The 23,293-nt window shown below is 47.0% G+C and overlaps 2 protein-coding genes across 4 annotated transcripts in view; one reads left to right on the plus strand and one right to left on the minus strand.

Moving 5' to 3' along the window:
• Positions 1-23,293, minus strand: part of Kctd1 (potassium channel tetramerization domain containing 1) — a 196,480-nt gene that overhangs the window by 75,040 nt on the left and 98,147 nt on the right. The window contains exon 1 of one of the 3 annotated variants that reach the window (XM_051163019.1): positions 22,153-23,207. The exons of 1 other annotated variant lie outside the window; for it this stretch is intronic. Coding sequence is in view for 1 of the 2 variants with exons in the window: in XM_051163017.1 (XP_051018974.1) it covers positions 20,016-21,812 (1,797 nt within the window). In the remaining variant the exon portion in view is untranslated. One more of the 3 variants, XM_051163017.1, reaches the window with a different exon arrangement.
• Positions 4,252-6,855, plus strand: LOC127204713 (40S ribosomal protein S2-like). The gene is made up of 2 exons (XM_051163955.1): positions 4,252-4,303; positions 6,009-6,855. The coding sequence occupies exons 1-2, from the start codon at positions 4,252-4,254 to the stop codon at positions 6,836-6,838; spliced, it is 882 nt and encodes a 293-aa protein (XP_051019912.1). The 3' UTR covers positions 6,839-6,855.

Here is a 23,293-nt window from a genome sequence, read left to right on the forward strand (position 1 = left end):
TTTTTAACCTCCACAACCAAGGAATTAGTTTCTATATTTTCAGACGAGGATATCACATTTAAGGGAAACCTTTTTGCTTTCAGCTGGGGAAAAAGCGGCGACAGAGATAATAACTTAACACGAAATGATGCTAAAAAACATTGCTTTTTCTACAAATGCATCTAAGCTCTCAGTGTGTACTAGGCATGGGAAAGAGAGCCATAAATAATGGAGCAATGCCTCTACATTTAGATGGACTTTATATAAAGAATAAGTGACTGGAATTGATGATACTTAACCTTTTTGTCGTACTTGGGATTGAAGCTGGGGAGCCTCCCACCGGCCAGGCAAGGACTTTACCACTAAGCTATATCCCCAACTCTCATTTTCCTCCTTATTTCACTAAGTTGCCCAGGTGGTCTTTAGCTCAGCCTGTAGCCTGAGTGAATCTTAATCTTATGATCCTCCTGCTCAGCCTCTTGAGCCGCTGAGCTGACAGGCTTAGGCCACCATTGGCTCACTGATTTTTTTTTTTTAAGGAGTATTCTATATACATCAAATGAAAAATAATTAGAAAATTTCACTGGCTCACACACATCAAATCCAATGCTTATAAAGCGTATTATAAAAGACCCCCTCTCTATCTTTGCCTCAGCATGTAAGTGGTAACTAGACATTATGTCACAGAGCACACACAAATGTTTGGCATTAAGTGCCTGACCTAATATTGAAATTCATACCAGGGATAAACAAATCAGAGCTTTGAAGAATTATTTCCCTCCAAGTACTTATTTTGACCTAATTAATTTTATTTGCAGATATTTTGCTAAGACGGAATCACAGGTTCTCAGGCCAGGAAGAGGATATGGACATATGTGAGATACATGACTGCGCAGACACTATTTCTTGATCCTTACGGTCAGCTCCCCCTACCTTGCCCGGGGGTTATCTGCTGGACTGACCGGCCAGGATGGAGATTAGGAGAGTCTGCTTTTCATCCAGGATGGGCCTCTGTCTTTTCACCCAAGCAGGAAAGATCTCAAGAAGCTTGGATAAAATATGTTCCAGAGTTTACCTTCACCTAATTAAGGCCAGCACGAAGTTAGGAAATGCAGGCAGCAGAGTAGGCTCGGCTGCTCAGCAGCTCAGCGGGTGACAGTGCCTGCTGAGTTCAGAGCTCCAGAATCTACATAAAGCCACAAAGCAGTGGCAAGGAAGGAGTTTACATCTGTGACACTAGCTGCTCCTACACAGAGATGGGGTGGAGACAGGAGCACTTCCTAAGCCCAGAGACTAACTAGTCTTGTTTACAAGGCGCTGGACAATGTAAAACCCCGCCTCCATAAGGATGGAAGGTAGAGAAATGACACCTGAGCCTGTCCTCTGTCCTCCACATGTGTACCATGTCATACACGCCACTGCACCCCCAACACACACATTTTAGTTTGATTGAGGAAACTCATCATTTTAAAACTCTCCTGCAAAAGTGAGCACCTTTATCTGGAGGAAAGATGAAGCCAGTCACAGGTGCACCTGTGCGGTGTCACGTGGATGCTTCCTGGGACAACGTCAACCTGAGCCATCAGTGTGCAAGCCTGCTTCTGTGTGGTGGGACCCGAGCGACGGAGGAGACTGCACATGCTGAGGCAGGTTCAGTGGCTTCAGTCTATTTCACTGAGCAGGCTTGTCAGTTTCAGGGTGTGCCTTTCCCACTGGTATGTTGGGTCCATGAGAAATAAGCTTTTTACATCTTTCATTGGGTCTTCCATGGTGCACACACAGTAGGGACCCAATGAATAATCGGTGAGTGAGTTAACAAGTGAGAAACCTACTCCTAGGTTTGGCATTCAAAAGCTACTTGCTGGAGTCATAGGGGAGGGGAATAAGGGGAAAATGGGAGGGAGGAAGGATTGGGAGGATACAAGGGAGGGGATAACCATTGAGATGTAATATGAATAAATTAATAAAATAAAATTAAAAAAACTACTTGCTGGAAAACATAGTTTAAAATTCTTAGCCTACAAGATTTTTGTAAGAATTATACATAACGCATAGTAAGTCTTTACGGAAATATACATATATATGTACATACATACATACATACATGTATAACGTATGTAGTCAGCTATAGTGTAGCTAATTGTGAGGATGATTGCTCAGTGAGTCCTGAGCAGTTTATAGGTTTATACGCCTATAAACCAGCCATGCATAGAATAATAATCTAACTGGAACCCTGCTTCACAGTGTAGGCAGTGTTGGCATTAATCCTTAACACGCTACCGTAAACTACACCAAGACCCAGATGTGAACTCACATGATTTGTGCCTACTTGGTGCTTGCCATCGCATAGGAGATGGAGTGTTGAGAAAATCATACCCTGCCTCTCGGTTGTGAAATTGTTCACAAAGAATATTACCATTCTATGCCATACACTTAAAGACAGCCTCACTTTTTTTTTTTTTAATTTGGGTGGGATCTTTTCTGCTTAATGACCACAAGAATATTCTTGAAACTATTATTGCAAAAAGATTCACAAAAATTTTTTAATGATGAAAGCTTAGAAGACTCTAGTCAGTTAAGTGCCTGTATTAATTTACTGAAACAAGTTTAGACTGTACTTCACTGGTATCAAACAGCCTGATGGGAAAATGATTGCTATAAACCCATTGCTAATTACTAGGGGGAAAAATCAGTGTTTCTCTTTTCTCTAGAAAGATGGGTCATGTCACTGAGCACCAAAGACACACTGCCAACACCCAGAAGTCATTTTAAGTTTTGACTGGTGAAAATCTCCAAATACTAGTCTTGTAAACATTTTTAATTTAAATAGTGAAGCCGTCCCTGTTGTGGTGAACTGAGAAAAACAAAAGCTTGGTCACCTTGCTCTATTCTCATGACTTGCTTGAGCTGAGACGCCTGTAATTTAAAAACCATCCTTTTGCTAAATTTGATGGTTTTGGTCTTTTGAGTGTCATTATCTCACTCTAAGATAGAGTTTTATAATTGCTTCCTGGATATATTTTCCTTCTGTCACTGGTGCTTATCAATATTTTGCTATTTTGTGGACCCTCTGTCTTATTGTTAAAAGAATATTGAAAATCAGGAATAATCTTATCCCTCCCTCCCAACTAGTCAACCTCTGAACAACAGAATTTTCAAGCTATAATGTATTAAGCATTTACTTCAAGATTCTTATTTCTAATTACTGGGGATCAAATTCCAAGAATCCCACGCGCTAGACACTCTACCACATCACCAGCTTCTCTGTGGCCTTAGAACAAGTTATTAGACTCACACCCCTATCCCTGCGGTGCGATTTTCAAAGATGTCAGTTACCAGGGTCAACTGTGGCCTGAAAATACTCAACGGAAAGTTCCATAAATAAACAATTTACGACTCCCAAACTACACATAGTTCCAAGTACTAAGCATGTTGAGCCTTTCATCACCCCACTGCTCCCCACCTAGGGGCTGGACCAACACTTTGCCTAGCACCTGGACTGGACTACTTGTACCTTACAATTAGGCATCCAACCCATCAGACCTACTGTAAGTCCCTTGTTCATCCCATTTACTTAATAAACACCCTGAGACACAACAGCCATGATCCTGGGAATTCCGATAAGCCAAGGAGAAGTTATAAATATGTCCTCTAAAAAGATGGAAGCTTTTGAGTTGTACAGACTTCGGGGCTGGCTACTTTTTGTGTGTGATGTCTCTATTTATTTTTCAAGACTTAAAAGTGGAACTGTTTTCATTGAATAATAGGAAAAAAATCCACTGAGGTTGCTGAGTTCACCTTGAAGAGTCTTCTGGGCCATGGTGGAGAAGGACAAAGAATGAATGCTACTGTTGCCCTTGCACCTCACATGGAAAAGAGATGGCCAAAGTGCCTCCCGTGCGCTTTGTTCTATACGGTGAGGGCACTAACCGAGCACAGATGTGTAGGAAGAAAACAGCCCATTATTTGTTTATGACAATCACTAGGGGGTCTAAGAATATAAAGGAAAACCGCTATGTTCCTAGTGTCTGCTTTAACTGCCTGGCCTGATAGCCACCCAAGTTTCTTATTTATGTAACTTGAATTTGTCCATCAGCATCAATAGGGAATCCCCAATAGCTGTAGCTTCTGCCTACAAGGCTGCAGGCGGCCTCCCCTCTCGCCTTCCTTTTCTTTTCTTTACTCTGTCTTTTCCTTGTTTTCTTTTGGGATCCTGGGTCACCAAAGTGGCCTTCAGTTCTTGTGTACTGTAGTCACCAATGGAAGGTCGACATGTCTGCTGTTGTTACTTCCCAGAGATGTTCTTGCAGCCGAAACAAGTCAGGTGATTCCAAGAGGGTGGAATCCATTCAGCAGCCTGTTCCTGCTGGGCAAGTATCACCTGCCAAAAGCCAGCAACAAAAAGGCTTCGGCGGGGAGAGCCTGCCGTCCATGCCAGGAGGCAAATCCTTGCCCATACAGCGCTGTGGTGTTATTAAACATTTTCAATTTGTCAGGCACTTTACGTTCATTTTTATTGCTTCTTTTACTAGTTACAACTTTGCATCAGAACTGTCCTTATTTATTTATTTATTTATTTTAATTAAATGCCCTGAGTTCCGTGAGTGGAAAAGCCTGAATGAAAGTCTTGAAGAGCGAGTCCTCAACTGCCCAACAGAGAGCTGGCCTGGCCCTCAGCATGTCAGACTCCAATGATGACCCAATGAGCATCCCACCACTACGGAGGTGGCCAAGAGGAGAGTGGACTCAGTATAAAAACAAAAATCTCCCACTCAACCTAAAATGGTCACTCCCCATCACTGGCAGGTGAATGAGAACAGGACTGTGTCATCCGAATCCATAAGCCTCGTTTTCCGCAATCTCCAAAATCTAATTGTTTCCCAAGGAAACAATGCACTGATTCCACCCTTTCTTGCACACCCCTCCTTCCTTCTTTTGCCCCCTCCGCATTGTTTTTGACACTAGAGACTGAAGTCAGTTTATCAAACGACTAGGCAGCTACTCTCCCAGCAAGCGGAGGCAGCCTTTGCTTTCATTTTCACCTTTATTTTGAGCCACGGTCTAATTAGCTTTCTCGGAGTAGACTTAACCTTTGTAATCCTCCTGCCTCAGTGTGCTTTTCCTCTTTTAGAGCATCACAAGTTCACCACACCGGCAAGACGTACTTTTCTGGTTATATAGCTACCCACAAGGATACACATCTGTGTCTCACTGGCCATCTAGCCTAGTCCTTGGCATCAATGGTTCCTATGGAGGAAGGCCCACAGGCACTGCACAGGACCACTCACACCCATCTCCTTGATTACTCAAACTGAGGCGCCGTGACGATGAACAGATAACAGAAAAGACACTGTATGCCAAAGAAGCCAGGACTTCAGTGCTTAGAAAAGTTATAACTGGCATGTAAACCATACCGTGCAACTATACAATTTGTCGATGAACATGCCGACCACTTGGAACAAGTCAAATATTTATTGCGCAATATGGCAGTTTACTGTGAACCGGGCATTTCGATTCTAGCGTACATACAGGTTGGACATCTTTTACCTAAATATCCAAGAAGTTCTGAGCACTGACATGACACGTCACCAGAGCGGAAAATTCCACATCACACCTCGGTTGCTGACCCACAGTCTACAGGCTGGCATGACACAGCCCTACAGAGCCAGCCCTAGGCTACATATAGAAGGTATACATGGGACATACATGAATTTCATGCATAGATTTGAGTCCTATCCCCTCCCTCCAATTGGTCCTATTGTCTATATGGAAAAAAAAAAAAAACCCTCTAAAAACCCTCAAATAAAAAAAATCTGAAATTGGAAAATTTTCTCATCCTAAACTTACTGGATAAAGGATGCCTAACCTGCACTAAGTTGGTGTTATATCAAAGAAAGGGGTTGATTTTAAAAAATATTTTGGCTTCTTCCTTGGGAAAACACCAAATGGCGGATGACGCCGGTGCAACGGGAGGGCCCGGAGGACCCGGAGGACCCGGGGGGCCCAGGATTAGGAGGGCGGGGGCCCAGGATTAGGAGGGCGAGGCGGCTTCCACGGGGGATTCGGCAAAGGTCTTAGGGGCCGAGGTCGTGGCCGAGGCCGTGGCTGTGGTCGAGGCCGCGGGGCTCGTGGAGGAAAAACTGAAGACAAGGAGTGGATCCCTGTCACCAAACTGGGCCGCCTGGTTAAGGATATGAAGATCAAGTCCTTGGAGGAGATTTATCTGTTCTCCTTGCCCATTAAGGCGTCCGAGATTATTGACTTTTTCCTGGGCGCATCCCTAAAGGATGAGGTTCTCAAGATCATGCCAGTGCAGAAGCAGACACGGGCCGGCCAGCGGACCAGGTTCAAGGCTTTTGTCGCTATTGGGGACTACAATGGTCACGTTGGTCTTGGTGTTAAGTGCTCCAAGGAGGTAGCCACTGCTATCCGAGGGGCCATCATCTTGGCCAAGCTTTCCATCGTCCCTGTGCGGAGAGGCTACTGGGCGAACAAGATTGGCAAGCCACACACTGTTCCATGCAAGGTGACAGGCCGCTGTGGCTCTGTTTTGGTGCATCTCATCCCTGCCCCCAGAGGCACTGGCATTGTCTCTGCTCCTGTGCCCAAGAAGCTACTGATGATGGCCGGTATTGATGACTGCTACACATCAGCCAGGGGCTGTATTGCCACCCTGGGCCACTTTGCCAAGGCCACTTTTGATGCCATTTCCAAGACCTACAGCTACCTGACACCCGACCTCTCGAAAGAAACTGTGTTCACTAAGTCTCCTTATCAGGAATTCACTGATCATCTTGTGAAAACCCACACCAGAGTGTCTGTTCAGAGGACCCAGGTTCCAGCTGTGGCTACCACATAAGGGGTTTTACAAGAAAAATAAAGTGGATTAAATCTGTTAAAAATTTTTTGTTTTCCCCGAGTTTCCATATTCTATACAAACCTAATGTTTAATCTTTCAGCTTGGTCAGTTCCCTTTCAACTGTGTTTCTCGGAGACTGAACGAGCTCTTTGCTCTCTGGGGCTTACTTGTGATCAGTTGTGGAGCAAGAGATGAACTTCTTCTGCAACCAGCCTATTGGGCTGCCCAAGGTGCCTGCTCTACTGTCCCTGTGTCCCCTTTTCTCAAGCACATCGACATTTTTATTCACGTCCAAATTCCTCCAACCGTGCACATAGTGGATGTGCTGGCTGCTCTTGTGTCAACTTAACACAGCTAGGGTTATCTGAAAGGAAGGAACCTTAGTTGAGAAAATGCCTCTGTAAGATCTAGCTGTGGGCATTTTCGTGATTAGTGATCAATGTGGGAGAGCCCAGGCCACTGTGCATGATGCCATCCATGGGCTGGTGGGCCTGGGTGCTCTAAGAAAGCAGGCTGAGCAAGCCATGAGGAGTCATCCAGTAAGCAGCACCCCTCCATGGCCTCTACATCAGCTCCTGTCTCCACAATCCTGCCCTCCTTGACGTCCTGTCCTGACTTCCTTTGATGATGAACAGCAATACGGGTGTATAATCCACACAACAACAACAACAACAACAGCAGCAACAACAACAACAACAACCCAAACACCCTTTCCTCCCCAACTTGCTTTTTGGTCATGGTGTTTTTTCAGAGCAATAGAAACCCTAATTAAGATGGTAAGTGTTCAACAAACACATCTGTAAACTAACCCAGATGTTCAGGATGTAGTTTAGTTGGTAGCATACTTGTCTAGCATGCATGACGCCCTCAGTAGCGTTTCCAGCACTAAATGAAACTAGGTATTGTGGCTCTTGCCTGCAATCCCAGCATTTAAGAGGTGGAGCCAAGAGGATCAGAAGTTCAGGGTTATCCTTGGCTACATAGCAAATTGCAGACTAGCTTGGACTACATGGACTCCTATCTTAAAATAATAAATCAACTTTTCAGACCTTTTCTGGATAAGAGTTTCCATCACCTTATTTCTCTAAGGTAACAACAGCTCTCATTAAAAAAAAAAAATCACTAAAACCAGCAGGCAGCACCAGGATGCGGTTCATGATCGCATTCATCTCTAGGTTTTCTTTTTTAAAAGGCCAGGGAGATGGCTCAGTGGTGAAGGCATTCACTGCCAAGCCTGAGGAGCTGAGCTTCATCACCAGAAGCCAGATAGCAGGAGAGGCCTCTGACCTCTATATAAGTGTTATGGCATGTACCATTGGTACGTGTGCACACACACACACACACACACACACACACACACAGTAAAAAAAAAAAAAAAATTAAAACAACAACTGCCTAAAAAAATTCCTGAAAGTTCATCATCACTAGTCTGAGAAAGTCTTCTGAGAGAGAAATGCCTGCCACTTGTTTTCGGTATGTGACCAGACACTGGGTTGTGAGGGAGACAGAATGACGCTATCATAATCTGTTTCCTAAGGCTCTTGTTAGAGTTTTATTTTGGTCTGTTTCCACAGCAACGTGTTTTTGAATTGGTATCTCAATCTACTGAAAAATAAGTATTGTCCCCTCTTTCCCTTCTTACTCCTTTTTCCTAGACTAAAAAGAAAAAGAAAACACAGTAAGATCTTTGTTCAAAGCTGGGCATGGTGGCACATGCCTTTAATCCCAGCACTCAGGAGGCAGAGGCAGGTGGATCACTGTGAGATCACTGTGAGTTCGAGGCCAACCTGGTCTACAAAGCAAGTACAGGACAGCCAAGGCTACACAGAGAAACCTTGTCTTGAAAACCAAACCAAACAAAACAAACAAAAAAGATATTTGTTCAAGATGGAAGAAAATTCCTAAGATACCTAAAGCCTATTAAGATAAGTTTTATCAGGAAGGACGCCAAAAACTAGAAGCCAACACTCTAGAGGAGCTAGCTTTCTTACTAATAAAAGTTAATTCCTAAAAGCCCACAAACTTATCCTTCACGGCGGTATCGGCTGGTGTCATGGCCTTCTGAGGGGCAAACTGAAGGCAAGACATCCCTGCACGGCTGCACAGGCATTTCTGCTGTCTATGCACACTTGGTCACACTCAAAACAAGTCACAAGGGGTCATGAATTGGTTGGCAGTGTTACTTTAAAACTCCAATCACCTCGATCCTGGGGTCTTTTCACGACACTACTGGTACATCTCAATATCAAATGCAACTTCTTTTCATTTATTTTGTATCCAACACAGAATTTGGTTTCAATTCTATTTTTCAATAAGAAAACTGTAGTCCACTTATGCATTTGAGAAATGAAAACAATATAACATGAGATCTAGACCAGTAGAAATCACACTTCTAAGAGTAGTGAAATTACAACACTTATAACTAAGCGATTGCTGTAACAATTTCAAACGATAAGGACGGCAGTCCAGGGCTGCTGAGATGACTCAGTGGGTAACAGCAGCTGCTGCCAAGCCCAACCACCAGAGTTCAGTCCTCAGAACGTACATGGTAAAAGGAAAGAACAGAGTTCTACAAGTTACACACACAAACACACACACAGTACGTACATACCTGCACATACAAATACACACATACACACACGCACATACACACACACACACACATGCATACACAAATTTTAATGGCTCCTAGTACAATGAGCCTCTGACCTCCAAGCCATCCCACATAAAATTTTATCTTTATAAAGAGCTGTTGGCTTTGACTAAGCCCCTGTTACTGAATCACCAGAGTTTGAGCAGCAGTTACATCCATCTGTGGGTTCCCCAACTCCCTTCACCCTTAAAAATCCTCAAGCCTCCATAAAGAGAGATAGGACAGGCTGGCAGAGCAAGGCCTGAAGTTGCAGAATGAGTTTCTACTTAGGCTGCACAGGCAAATCTATCATACGACAGCAAGAAAGAGGTTTGGGATCATGCCTCTTCAAGACAGCTCTGTGAGGTGACTGAGAGAGCAGAGGTTGAGAGGATCAGAGACCATATCTACCAGTAGGCCAATGGTCTCCACTGCTCCCCGTCCAGTCCACAGATTAGAAATTGCACAGAGGCTGCTGCCCAGTCCCTGGAACACCGAATACATGGAGCTTGACACACAAAAAAATTGCATTTTCTCCTACATGTAATATTTTGTGCATACTAAATGACAGTAACTATTTTTAGAATGGCTGGGTCTTGAGGATTAATCTTTTCCCGTTTCTTTGCGGCCTCCCTTTTTTCGTTCTTCTTTCTGTTGGTGTTTTGTTTTGTTTTTAAGACAGGACTTCATGTAGCTCGGACTGGCTCTGGACTTACTATGTAGCTGAGGGTGAGTTTGAACCCTGATCTTGCCTTCATCTCCCAAGCACTGGGATTATAAAGCATGTGCCATCACACCTGGTGGATTTTGTGCTAGGAACGGAACCCAGGGCTTCATATATGGCAAGCAAGCGTTCTACCAACTGAACTGCATCTTAACCTAATTAAGAGCTTTTCAAACAGTAACTAATTTAACAGTGATGGACATCCCATTTGCCTTAGGACGGAGGTGACCCCCAGGAAGTTGGAACTGGTTTAGGGGTCTAGCTCTAGAGAACGTCTGGTCCTAACTAGTCTGTGCTTTGGTCTCTCAAAGGATTTGTTCCAGTCCTCAGATCCAGCAAAGGCTGAGGCCCCACAGGGCCATGTGAGTATGCCAACATCAGGAAACAGCATTTGTGTTCCCTGTATTTGTATGCCATTATTTTTTAGTGCTGTGTAAAAACAAGCTGTCATGGGAAACTCCCCAAGGCTGGGATGTGATTTGTTGCTCCACTGTCTTCACTTTCAGATTATTTTATTTGATGCCGATAAGACATTTGGCACCAACAGATCATGCATTTAAGTCCATGAGTTCAAGTGCCAGTTTGATTACCTGACAGTCTCCAAGTGGTTAGTCAGTCAACATCTACTAGCCTTGTTACTACCACAGTGACTTGTGAAGAAGAGACATGGCTCTGGAAGGCTCAGGTGAGAGTCCGCTCCCTCCCAAGTCCATCAGTATGTCTCTGAGAAAATGGCCCTGGGGCTAAATCGTAACCAGCCCCTTCCTATCAGTTTTCTCTGTTTCCAGCAGCCATGAGGTGAGCCACTGTGTTCGCACACTCTGGAGACCAATGGGCTGAAACTGTGACCCTTTATTTTCTCAGATATTTGGTCACACAGCCCCCACCCCCAACACACACACACACACACACACACACACACACACACACACACACAGAATGATGTACCTGTATTGGTTGATGGGGCAGTTGAAAGCCTCCAGTAAGCCCTCACCATACTCACTGCTGTGAGAGGCCATGAGCACTTGCTCATTCCAGTGCACTCTAACGAGTGAGCCCACCGCCCAGTGAAAAAAAGAACCTAGCACTTCTAATTTCCTTCCTGCCTCGATCTGGCTGGCTAGCCTACTCTGTGACCCACGGCAGCTGGGAACATGGAAATAGTTAGTTAACGTGCCTACATTACAGCCCTTAAAACTACACGTCTGAAGCAAGAGCAAGGGTACGGGAGTTAAGCATGTTCAAGAAGCGTGCCCTGCGTAATTACTTCCCAGACTACGCAACACAAGGAAGACTGTTCTTCTAAAGTATCACATCCAAGGTGGGTATGGTGACGCACACTTGTAATCGGCACTCAGGAGGCTGAGGCAGCAGGAGAGCCACAAGTTCAAAGCTACTGTGTGTGGACCACATAGCAGGGGGTTCCAGGCCAGTTTGGGATTATACATAAGTGAAACCCCATCACAAACACACACAATCAAGTCTATTTGTGCATATGTGTGTAAAGATTATGATCGTGTTTATGAAAGAATGAGGTAGATAAATCTAGATAATACAAGGTTTTAAATGTTTGTTATGTTTAACATGTTAAATATATAAAAATACACATTTTAATGTAAACTTTAGCTCACTATATAGTGGATGGCTTCAAATGGGACCTGTGTTATTAACAGTCGTGCCCTTCACATGTATTCAGAAAGAACCAAAAAGTGAGACGTGGAACTAATTCCACTAACTTTGACTACAGGCATGAAGTTAAAACTGAAAACTGACAATTATAAGCCAATTACGACATCTGCTACAACATCTTAATTTGGTAACTGAACACCTCATAAAGGAAGTGACAGTCTGGGGTCAGGTCCCTGCATCCTCTTCTCAGCCGGCCTTCTCTCCAGGGGGCCTGCCCCCACATGCTGTCTTAAATCTGTCAGTCCCTTCCTGTGGCACATTCTTTCCCCCTCCTCTCAGACCCAATCAAAATAAGTCTTGCAGGGAAGACTTCCTGCAAAGGGGGTTTTCCAACAGAGCTGCGGGTGGGAGGTGGGGGCTGGAGGGGCTGGGGAGCAGGAAGGGAACACCTCTTCTAACCTGTACTCTTGTACTCCTTTCCCCTTTTAGAGGTCACTCACGTTCTCTCAGTTCTTGGGGTGTCTCTACAGGGTTCACCAAGGGAGAGTCACACTGTCTTCCCTTCGCCCTCTGCCTCAGAGGATTAAAACCAACCACAGTCACTGCTCACAGTCACTGCCAGGTAAAAGGCAGGAGCTCTAATTACTAACAATGGGGAAGCCCCAAGCAAACAAGCAAGAACACTTGCAAGCAAGCAGTTCATGACGTTAATCCCAGCCCCATCCTCTGCCTTCACAGTGCCTACTTTATTTAAAAAAAAAAAAAAAAATCACGACTTTAATCCCAGCACTCAGGGAAACAGAGGTAGGCAGATCTCTGTGAGTTCAAGGCCAGTCTAGTCTATAAAGAGAGTCCAGGACAGTCAAGGCTACATGGAGAAACCCTGTTTCAGGGGTGGGAGGTGGAGGGGGGGAAATCAGTCATCTAAGACTTCAGCAAAATTTAAGCTATGATGCAAGAAAGAAAAAGTCACTAAATTCACTGTTAACTACAGATGGATATCTCTCAGATTGGAAAGGCAGCCTGACAAGAAAGTATGAGTCAGAGGGACCCAGATAATCACTGACAACCTTAAAAATCCTCACGGGGTCTGGCTTTCTGTAGTTTACTGCAGCAAGCAGTCTACAGTCAGAGGCCCTCACGGGGTGTGGCTTTCTGTAGTTTACTGCAGCAAGCAGTCTACAGTCAGAGGCGTGAGCAGCTGTAACCTCAGATCCACAGTGTACTGAGGCACCACCCAGGGCATCTCTGCTCATTTATTTATAGACCACACAAAAACCACTGCACACCATGTCCTCCCTGGAAGGCGGGAAAAAACAGGCCAACACAGAGCTACCTAAGCATGGAAGACCAAGAGAAGTTTCCAGAGGCCAAGCTTGAAGAGTTTACCGTTTCCACTGTTTTGTGTCTAGGCAGAGGACTGCCTTGCCTCCCTATCTCCTGCAAATCTGTACAGAGGACCGGGGTCTGGACCCCGGTCCTCTTTGTCACACACAAGACACTGAATTCAAATTGGCTAACTTGAATTCAGCGTCGCAGAATGTAAGTGTTACAGAAAACTAGGCCACTTTGGGTTGTGAGGATGACTGGGTGAAAAGTTTGCCATGAGCAGGAGGATCTGAGTACAGAGCCCATGGAAAAGGCAAGCTAGGGACAGGTGTGTCTACATCAGCAGTGTTGGATCCCCAGAGGTTACTGGCCTGCTAGCTAGACACATCAATGAACTCCAGGCTCAGTGAGAGACCTGATTTCAAAAACTAAGGTAAAGAACAAACCAGGAAGACAAAGTCAACCTCTGGCAGCACACACACACACACACACACACACACACACACACACACACACACACTCACACACAAAGAGAGAGAGACACACAGTGACACACGCATAAACACACTAACACACAGATGCATACAGAAAGACACACACTGATACACAGTGACACACAGAGACACTGACACACATATATGCACATACTGACAAACACATACATAGTCACATACAGACACATACACACACTGACACACACACATACATACCCGTACAGAGACACACACACATACACATGCACATACATACACACACACACATACTCACACACATGCACACTGACATACACGTGCATGCCTACACACACACACACGGTGGGCACTTCAAAGTTTCAAGTTCTGAAACTGCATTTTTGTTTTGTTTCTTTTACTTCAGTTTATTAAGATCAATCAACCTTCTTTCTAGAACAATGAACTCAATTACACTATTCCTTATGTCTGTTCTCCAAAGGAGGCTTTTAACCATTACCTCACCAGTGAACCATGGATGGAGACAGGTCACTCAGCTTCTAGGAACAGCAAGTCTGGCCCAGGCCCACATTGCCAGCTTACACGCTTGCTCCTCAGAGCAAGTACAGCCGGGTACTCGGGAACCCCAACACCAGTGCTTTTGAAACAGCAGGTAAAACACCAAAAGATAACCCAAAGCCGAGAACTTCAGAGCTGAAGGGGGCTTTCTCACTGACCAGTGCTGCCTCAAGAGCCCCAAGTGATCTGCAGTCCAACTAGCAGTTCTGAAAAGAATCTCTGAGGCTAGAGCTGTGGTTCAGCTGGTAGGGCGCCTGCCTCACATGCATGACGCTGTGGGTTCAATCCCTAGTACCCCAAAAGCTGGGTGTTGCGGTGTGAACTTATAATCTCAACTCAGAAGGATCAGCAATTCAACTCTTGGCCTCAGAATGAGTTCAAGGCCAGCCTGGGCTATATGAGGCCTGTCTCAGAAAACCAGGCTTCTCTCTGTTCAAATCTACCCCGATAATAACAAATGAGTGTCTTTAGGGATATCTGATTTTAAAATAGAGTGATAAAAAAGTTTACCTTATACATCGGGAGCTGTAGGGATATCCAATCTGTGGCCCAGGATAGAGATGAACACAGCCAGCATAAAAGTATTTAATGCGTTACAGGATTTAGGGATTGGGAGAATTAGCCATAAACTTTGTGGATAACAGCTCAACTCAGAGGCGCCCAAAGATTGGATGCTCCACAGATGACAGCAGAGATGCTACACAGATGACACCCCAGCTTTTGTTTGTCAGCACCTACTTCTTGTCCCACAGTGAACTGGCCTTTGGTATTGATTTTTTTGTAAGGTTGAAATAATAAACTTCTGGGTGTGATGGTATACCCCTGCTAATTTAGTTGCTCAAAAGGCAGAGACAGGGAAATGGCCACCAGCCTAGGTAACACAGTGAGACCCTATTTCACCAACAGTAATGAAAACATCAATAATAATAATAATAATAATAATAATAATAATAATAATAATAATAATAATAGTAATATCTCCTGGTACTGATGGTAATAATAACATGTAAGACTTCATAAAGAAAAGTATAAAACTAGATTGCTTTGCTTCAATAATGGCTGCAGAACATTGAGTGCATCAGCCAGGTATGATGGCAACTGACACCTGTAGCACTCAGGCAGTAGAAACAGGGGGCTTAGGACTTGAAGACTAGCCTGGGCCACAAGAGGCCTTAGAACCACCACGGCCCCTCAAAAAAAGTGCCTTTTAACTTTTTTTCCATTTTGTTTTGGTTTTAATATGAAATGAAGCTGAAATCTTGCCAATGACACTACTTGCCAAGTAGAAAATTGATCAATTTGTAAATTCCTGGCACAAGGCTGAAGTAGTCAACACTCCTGAATGAAAAAGATAAGCCACGCACTCATGCACAAGACGCGTCTCTCCTCTGCCAATGTGAAATTTCCCGAAAAGAGCATCTTGCTGTAGAAAAAGAGACGTAGCCACAAACCAATACTAAAAGACCAGGAAGACACGCATTTATTTTAACCAGGCAGTTAAGCCTAGTGCTCCCAAGTGACCATCGCAAAGTTTTTGCCACTATCCCTCACACCTGCACAAACTCTCACCTTTACAAAACAGCATTTCTCCTGCCTAGTCTTCCGACCCATAGTGCAGCCTCAGAGATGATTTCAGTACTGCATCAAACAAACACTTCTCTCCATCAAATACACACGTGGCACAGAGCAGCTTCTTCAGCACTACCATCTGTGAGTGAGAGTAAGGCCTGTGGGCGCCAGGCACTGCAGGGCACACCTGCAATCCCAGCAAAGGCGGCAGGACCAGCAATTCTAGGCCAGCTTGGGCTACACAGCACAACCTTCTCCCACACCACTGCATCCCCGCAAAAAGCAACAGTGATACTGGCCTCTTCCAGAAGGTAAATGAAAGAGCCATGGGTATCAGCTAGGTGGCTGCTCCTGTGTCCAGCTTGTACACTGTAAGGATCAACTCAAGAACAGCACAGTAAGGCAGGTCACACAGAAAGAAGGGACATACCCTATCTGGGCTAGGGCCAAGCAAATGTAACCAGTCACCTTGGTCACAAGTCTGCAAGTACTTCTGAAGTTGAGAGAGACAGAGAGGCAGGGTGTGGGGGTGGGGGTGGAGGGGGAAGAAGGGGGAGGGGGTGTTGATGGGGCTCTGCACTTGCTATATCACTGAGCTATGTCTTCAGCTTCAAATCATCTTTAAAAACATCAGCAAAAAACCCGTGGCAACTAATAGATAAAATTATTAATACCTTTGAGTGATGAAGAATAAAATTCCAGGATTGAGATACAGTTGAGCATTAGAGCCTACAGAGCATGCTTGAGACTCTACGTTCTATCCCAGGAAAACAAGCATGCTACAAACTTCTACCATCTACTCAAGTAGGTAAAATGCTGTATTTTCATGCAAAGAGAATAAAGGTGTAGGGTACAGTGCTCAGTCTCCTATTTTTCCTATTTAACATTTTTAAAGTTTTATTTTTGAGGTAGGGTTGCACTATAGAGCCCAGGCTAGCCTCAAACACAAGACTCTGCTTCCTCAACCGTCCCAGTGATGGGCTTACACTGTGTACCGCTATGCTTGATGGTGTCAAACTTTTTAAAAATGGAGCACAGCAAGTATGTCTTTAACAGATGTGAAGTACTAAGTTCCACTCCCAGCACCGAAGTAAATAAATAAACAAATAACAAAGTTCAATTGAGTGTGCAATTGCTGCCAAAAATTTGATCATCATGACGCTTCTGCATGGGGGTGGGGGTGGGGGCGGGGAAGAAACATAAAGTACTTCTGACTTCCAGAACCACTAAAGATAATTAGAGTTGGTCAGTTAGTATTACTATTACCCCCTCCCAAAGGCAGATACAGAGAGGGAACATCATAAATTCCACACTCCTATTCATTCTTGAGTGTATTCATTTTTCTACCATCCCCATAGATGAAGACACTTGTTAACAACCTCAGGAGTTAAAACAAAACAAAACAAAACAAAAACAAAAACAAAACAAAAAACAAACAAACAAAAACAAAAAGGGAAAGAAATTAATCATCCTTTACCCCATGGTTCTCTTTTCCAAGGTCAACTAATGGTCTAAAAATATTAAATGGAAAATTCCAGAAATAAATAAGTCATAAGCACTAGATAAGTTTTCTTGCAGAATATTGTGCTTGTTCTATTTTTATCCAAAGATGCTATTGTCCCCCTCCTATTGTGCATGATATATAAATCAAATTTTATGACGGGTATGTATCTCTAGGGGGAAAAGCCTGAGGTATATCCATAGCTCAGTTCTATGTGTGAGTGGTGGTCTTGGAATGTGTCTCCAGAGGATAAAAGGGGACTATTCTGCACATTTATCTCAACTGGCAGACTCTTCATCCCCTGGGGAACTCACCATGTTAGAGGAGACTTAGGCACCAGAGGAGCATGGGCTCTGCCTTAAGAAGTCTGTACTAGCATGGCCACCAGTGGCCACTATTAAGGTTAGAGTACAGTACTTATAATTAAGAAAAACACAGCTAGGGTTCAAAGTCCAGCAGCCCTCTCCAGGGGATTGAGACGAGTGAGAGAATGGATGTCTTACATTGCCATTGACCACTAACCTTGACAGTTATTAATGCAAAGATGGGGATTTCAATACATGCCAAAGGTAAAACTTTAGCACCATCTTTCTCCTTAATGTAAACATCGGTTTCATGCTGAGACCCCTTCAAGTGAGTGCTAAAGGACGCAGCAGTTTAATGTCTTCAATATCTTACTGCTGGTTTCTTAAAAAAGAAATGCTTTCTACTCTATTCTAACTGCAAAGTTGACTATTAAATACATGCAAACAGGGCTGGAGATGGAGTTAAAGACTACAGCACCTGCCTACCGTGCACAGGGCTCTAGGCTTGATCCTTAGGAACCCCCCCTCCCCCAAAGAAACACAAACAGAACCCATTTTCTGTAGAGTTTTAACTAATACAGCCTTACAGCTAAAACCTCATTGGACATCCACAGTTAATAATTATATAATCAAAATATACCCAGATCTACATTTAACTTGGGAGTTGCCTGGCAATGACTTGAGAATTATGAAAGTGTCAGTATGAAGTTTTATAGGCTGATTTTGACCCACTAGAGTAATCGAAACAGTAACCAGGGGGTGCAGTCATAGAAAATCAAAGGCAGAAAACAAAAAGGAGGAGGAGGAGGAAGAGGAGGAGGAACAACTGTTATGGTCCCTTCAGTCATACATCCATATGACGTCAATGCTGGGAACTGACAGGTGTCAGTAGACAAACCCTATCAGTATTATTCTGCATATGTACATAGTTAATACACATTCTTAGGCTTTAAAACCCTTAATCAAGTGCGACTCTAACCCAGGGCACTTGGAGGGCATTTATTACAAGAATGAGAACATTCTTCTATTTTGCTTACAAAGAAAAGGCAACCCTCCCCTCAACTTAAACTCTCTCCAGCTTTAAAACACCTTTAGACAACCTGTCAGTGTGAACCACACAAAGAGAAGCACAGAGGGGCACAGCCTACAGGCGCTGTGTGGTTTAGAGGCCAGTGTTCCTGAGACTGTTATTTACAGCCCTTCCTGGCAGCCTTGAGGCATGCCCACTGGCTGGTAAGCCTCTGAAAGCGGCAGCTTGTCCAGAACTGGTATTTCTTTCCACTTTGGAGAAAAAGCGCAAAGATAGTGATGGGCCCTCACCATATAGCTCCAGACTTGAAGCAGAATTCCTATTTCTGCTGATGATAATAGGGGAAGTCAAGATGGCAAAAACTTCCTATGGTTCCTGCCAGGAGAATGGTGCCAAAAGAGACCTGCTATGTCTGCCTTCTGGAGATGCATCCAAGACAGGACCATCTCAACAGTGCTGGTGAACAGGTTCCTGGGCAGAGCAGCAAGGAAAAGAACTGCTAACACTTCAGCCCCCTAGTCAGGATGTACACAGCCTCAGTACTGTCACGAATGGAGTAATTGTGTGGTGGGTCTCGTTCAGATTTAATGTCAACACCTAACGCAGGACAGGAGAACAGCTCTGCCTAAGTTTTACTCTTGTCCAGCCTTTCTCAACCCTTCTTTCTCTTCCTTGTTTGGATCCCCAAATAGCAAGTTTCAACCGGGCTAGTGCCCCACAGCCAGCCTGGCACCTCACAGCTGCACTGCTGTGTATCATGTCCGCAGCCCAGACATCACTTTCCCATCTGAGTAATCTTAACAAACGCTAATGGGAACGATACCCCAAAGGTCATGCTACACGCGGCTGCACGTTAAAAGAATAAACTGGCACTGGATGGCCAGCCACAGCAGTCTCCGCCCCTTTTCTTTAACAACAACAAAAAAGCAATCTACAGGAAGTGGGATTAGCATGTTTAAAAAATAATTTATAAGTGCTTTTTTTCTATATTCATAAGTTATGGCGAGTATCTAACGGAGCATTTTAAAAGTAACTTTGTTCTAATGTTTTAGGTAAGAAACTCTACTCAGCGCTCTGGCGGTCGTTGCGCTGTAAAACTCAGGCGTCACGGAGAGGCACTGCAAAAGCGAGCTTAAATCTTTTGTTCTGAGAACTTTGAAGTTCCTAGCTTTACTTTGCTGCGGCGTCTTGGGAGTTAAGGATCCCTGGCATCTTTTCCGGTTAGGTGTAAAGTTTTCCCCAAAGCAGGAAGAGTTACATTTCTAGGGACTGTATCAAATCCGGTTCCACATAACAGCTACTTAAAAATAATAAATAAATGAATAAATAAATAATTTCCCCCGCCCCCAACTCTGATCTAGAGTAGCACAAAAGTTAGTCCCGAGCTGGTACCGGCCAAATATTTCATGCATAGACGTTGGTTTGGTTACCTGGGTGGGGGAAACAATAGCAGGTGAAACTATGGTGGGAGAATTAGTGCTTCGGTGTCCATTGGCTTCTGGAAGAAGAGGCAGGGGGTCGTGTTTCACGGAAACCACCACCACCGCATCCATAGGTTCCGAGGAGGGACGGATACAAAGTCTTTTGGGAGAAGCAGGGCCACAGACTTCCCCGGACCCGAACACGGACTCGTACAGCGCGCGCTTGGGCGCAGCCTCGGATTTCACGTCGGGCCCGACCGGGCTGTCTTTAGGGAGGATGTAAGTGTTACCCAGCGAGGGCGGCTGCGGGCGGTGGTGGTGGGAAGGATGAGTGGGGGGATGGTGGGAATGGTGCCGAGCTGACCCGTTCAGAGCCTCTGTATAGCAGCCCTGCGGGGCAGGGGAGCCTAGCTTGGTCCCGATGCCCGCGATGCTGTTGAGCGTGGCGATGGACACCGCGCCGATGCAGTGGTTAGTGTAGGTCTTGGACAGCTTGGCTGCCTTGGAGAGCATCTGCATCCTGGTGCCCAGCAAGTTTTTGCCTATGGCTTTGTTCTCGTACCATGTCACATCGCCCTCGCTGCAGTGGTCCCGGGGCCGCTGGAAGAACGCCTTACAGAGGGGATTGCGCTTCGACAGGTACTTGACAAAGCTGGCATAGGGACAGAACTCAGTGCCCGTCTCGTACATGCGCGGCAAGTTCTCTTCATCGCTGCTCTCCGCACGCTTCTTACTCCAGGACGAGGAGCGCGATTTGTGGTAAGGCCCGAGCGACTTGAAGTAGACGAACTTGCGACCGTCCTCGTCCATGGCCAGCCCGAAGGAGTCCTCTTCCAGCTCGCGCTGGTTCTCGCGGCCGCGCGTGCAGAAGTACATGCACGTCTCGAACCAGACCTTGTTGAGCAGCCCAAAGGGCGTGTTGGTGCTGAAGACGCTGGAGGTGTAGAGCTTGCGCAGGTCGGCGCGCGTGATGGCTTGCTTCTGCACCACCGGTCCCGCGCCCTGCTCCTCAAGCTTGCGGATGACTGCGGCCAGCGTCAGGTTGGCGCTGCGCAGCTCGGGGTCCTTGGTGAGGTCGAGCGTGCGACAGTACGGGGGCTCGTTGAGGTAGCGGTTGAGGGAGCTGCGGATGCTGATGAGCGACGACTTGCTGTAGAGCTGGCCGCTCTTAGAACGGGCCTCGGCGTAGAAGGAGCGCAGCACGCGGCACAGCGCCCCCTTGTCCATAGTCTCGAAGTCCGGGCTCTGAGCCTTTTCGCTCAGGTACTCCCGGAAGATGCGCACGGCGTAGCGGGTGGCCAGCCGGGTGTTCTCGCTCAGCCGGGCCCGCTCGGGGCGCTGCAGCACGTCGGGGTCCAGCTCGGCGCTGTCCCCCGGCGGCCCTGCGCGAGCCCGGGGCGCCAGCAGTCGTGGTGGCGCCTCGGGCTCTAGCGCGGCGCTCTGGTCCATATGGATCATATGGACCGGCTCCGGCTCCAGCTCCTCCCCGGCCGAGTCCTCCGGCTCCAGGGGCTCTTCCCAGTCCATCCCCATCTCCTCCTCTTCCTCCTCGTCCTCCTCCAGCCCCCCACCTCCGTCCTCCTCCTCGTCCCCCGTTATCTGCACCTCTTGGATCTCGTCCTCCTCCTCCTCCTCCTCTTCCTCCTCCTCCTCGCCCGCGCTGCAGTAGTGCGGGCGGCCGTAGCGGCGTCCACGGCCCCCAGCCCCGCGCTCGCCCTCGCCCCGCTCCCCATTGTTCTCGGCCGCTGTGGCGGCGCTGCCGCCCGCGCTGGTGTTACAGTCCCCGCTGCCAGGCATTCTCGCCATATTGCCGTCTCCCTGCCAGTCCTCGGGCAGGGCGCATGCGCTATATTGGACCGCAGCGCTGAGAGCTTTTGTGTTTAATGACCTTCAGCTACCGGGAGGCAAAGCCGGGCTCTTAAAGGAGCCGCGCTCCAATTGTCATTCCGGAGCGCCTCTCGGGAGGGGCGAGGGGATGCCAGGGAGGGGAAGTAGGGGATAATTGTGGCCAGAAGAGGGTAAAAGAGGGAGGCCAGTAGGACCTTCTTCCTCCCCCAGCCCTATCCCCACTTCTAGGAAAACTTTGGGGGAAAAAATAGGAAGGGGAGGGAAAGCTGTCGGTGGGGGCGAAACACTCCCAACTTACCCTCTGGCGGAGCCGCCGCGCGGGCCCGGGCGGGCGCGAGGGAGGGCCGGCGGGAGGGCGGGGCGGTGTCGCTTCTCTAAGTAATGCCGGAGGAGCAGTGCCCACTCCACCGCCCCCTCATTGCCCCCCGGAGCCGGGGGATCCGGGCTGCTGTTGCAGTGAGCCGGCCGCGGGTGCTGCTGCGAGGAGCGGGTGTCCGGGACCGCCCGGAGCAGGCAGGTTAATGAGCTGGGTGGAGAAGGCTCGGCGAGGCCCTGCACCCTCTCTGCGCCCGCGGCCAGGGCGCAGCGGGCGAGGCTTGGGAGCGGGATGGGGCTGGCGGCTGCGGCGGTTCCCCCACCTACTTGCTGGCGGCGAGGCGCAGGGGCCTGGGGCCAGCAGCGCGGCTCCCAGCTCCCATCCTGACTCTTGCTTAGAAGCGGAACACGCCCCACGCCAGCCTCATCTGTTTAGACTTTTCCAACTGCCACTTTTAAGCTGTCATTAAAGACCTGGGGCGCTCCCCAAAGGTCTGGGGCAAGTCTGCGCCGGTCTAGCCAGCCCCGAGAAAGTGCGAGAAAGAAAGACTGGGAGGGGTTGGTGGGAGGGGAGAAGTGGGACGGCGAGCTTTCCGGGACCCTAGAGACCCACCCGCCACCCACCAGGGCCGCGGTCCTTCCTGCCCTAGAGCAAAATGACACAACACCCCGGGGGCGAGAGGTACCTAGGTTGTCACTAAAGCATCGCGGATCCCTAAAGGATAAGCGGGAGAGGGCGGTTGGAAAAAGTGAGCTGGGGTTTGGGTCGCCCCCGCTCTCGCCACAATTCTGGCAATTTGGGTCTCGAGTGCGCTTTCTGAAGCTTGCCAACTGCCCTGCATTCGCCCTCGGGGCTACGGTGCCTCCGGCGCGTGGGGGCGGGCACCTCGGAAACTGGAAAGACAGCCAAAGAGCTCGCCGGTCCCACTTTCCCATAGGAGATACTGTCCCACTTGCAGCCAAACTCCCGCCCCCGGCGCGCTGGGGCTTTGGGCACGTCCTCGCGTCATCCCCTCCCCCAACCTGGCCCTCGGGGTAGCGCCCTAGTGACACCCGGGCCTTAACCGTTCTTTGGCTGCAATAACCAGAGCAGTCATCCTAACTTTCTCCAATTCCTTGGGAAG

This window comes from Acomys russatus, chromosome 20, assembly GCF_903995435.1.
Source record: "Acomys russatus chromosome 20, mAcoRus1.1, whole genome shotgun sequence".
In the NCBI taxonomy this organism is placed as follows: domain Eukaryota; kingdom Metazoa; phylum Chordata; class Mammalia; order Rodentia; family Muridae; genus Acomys; species Acomys russatus.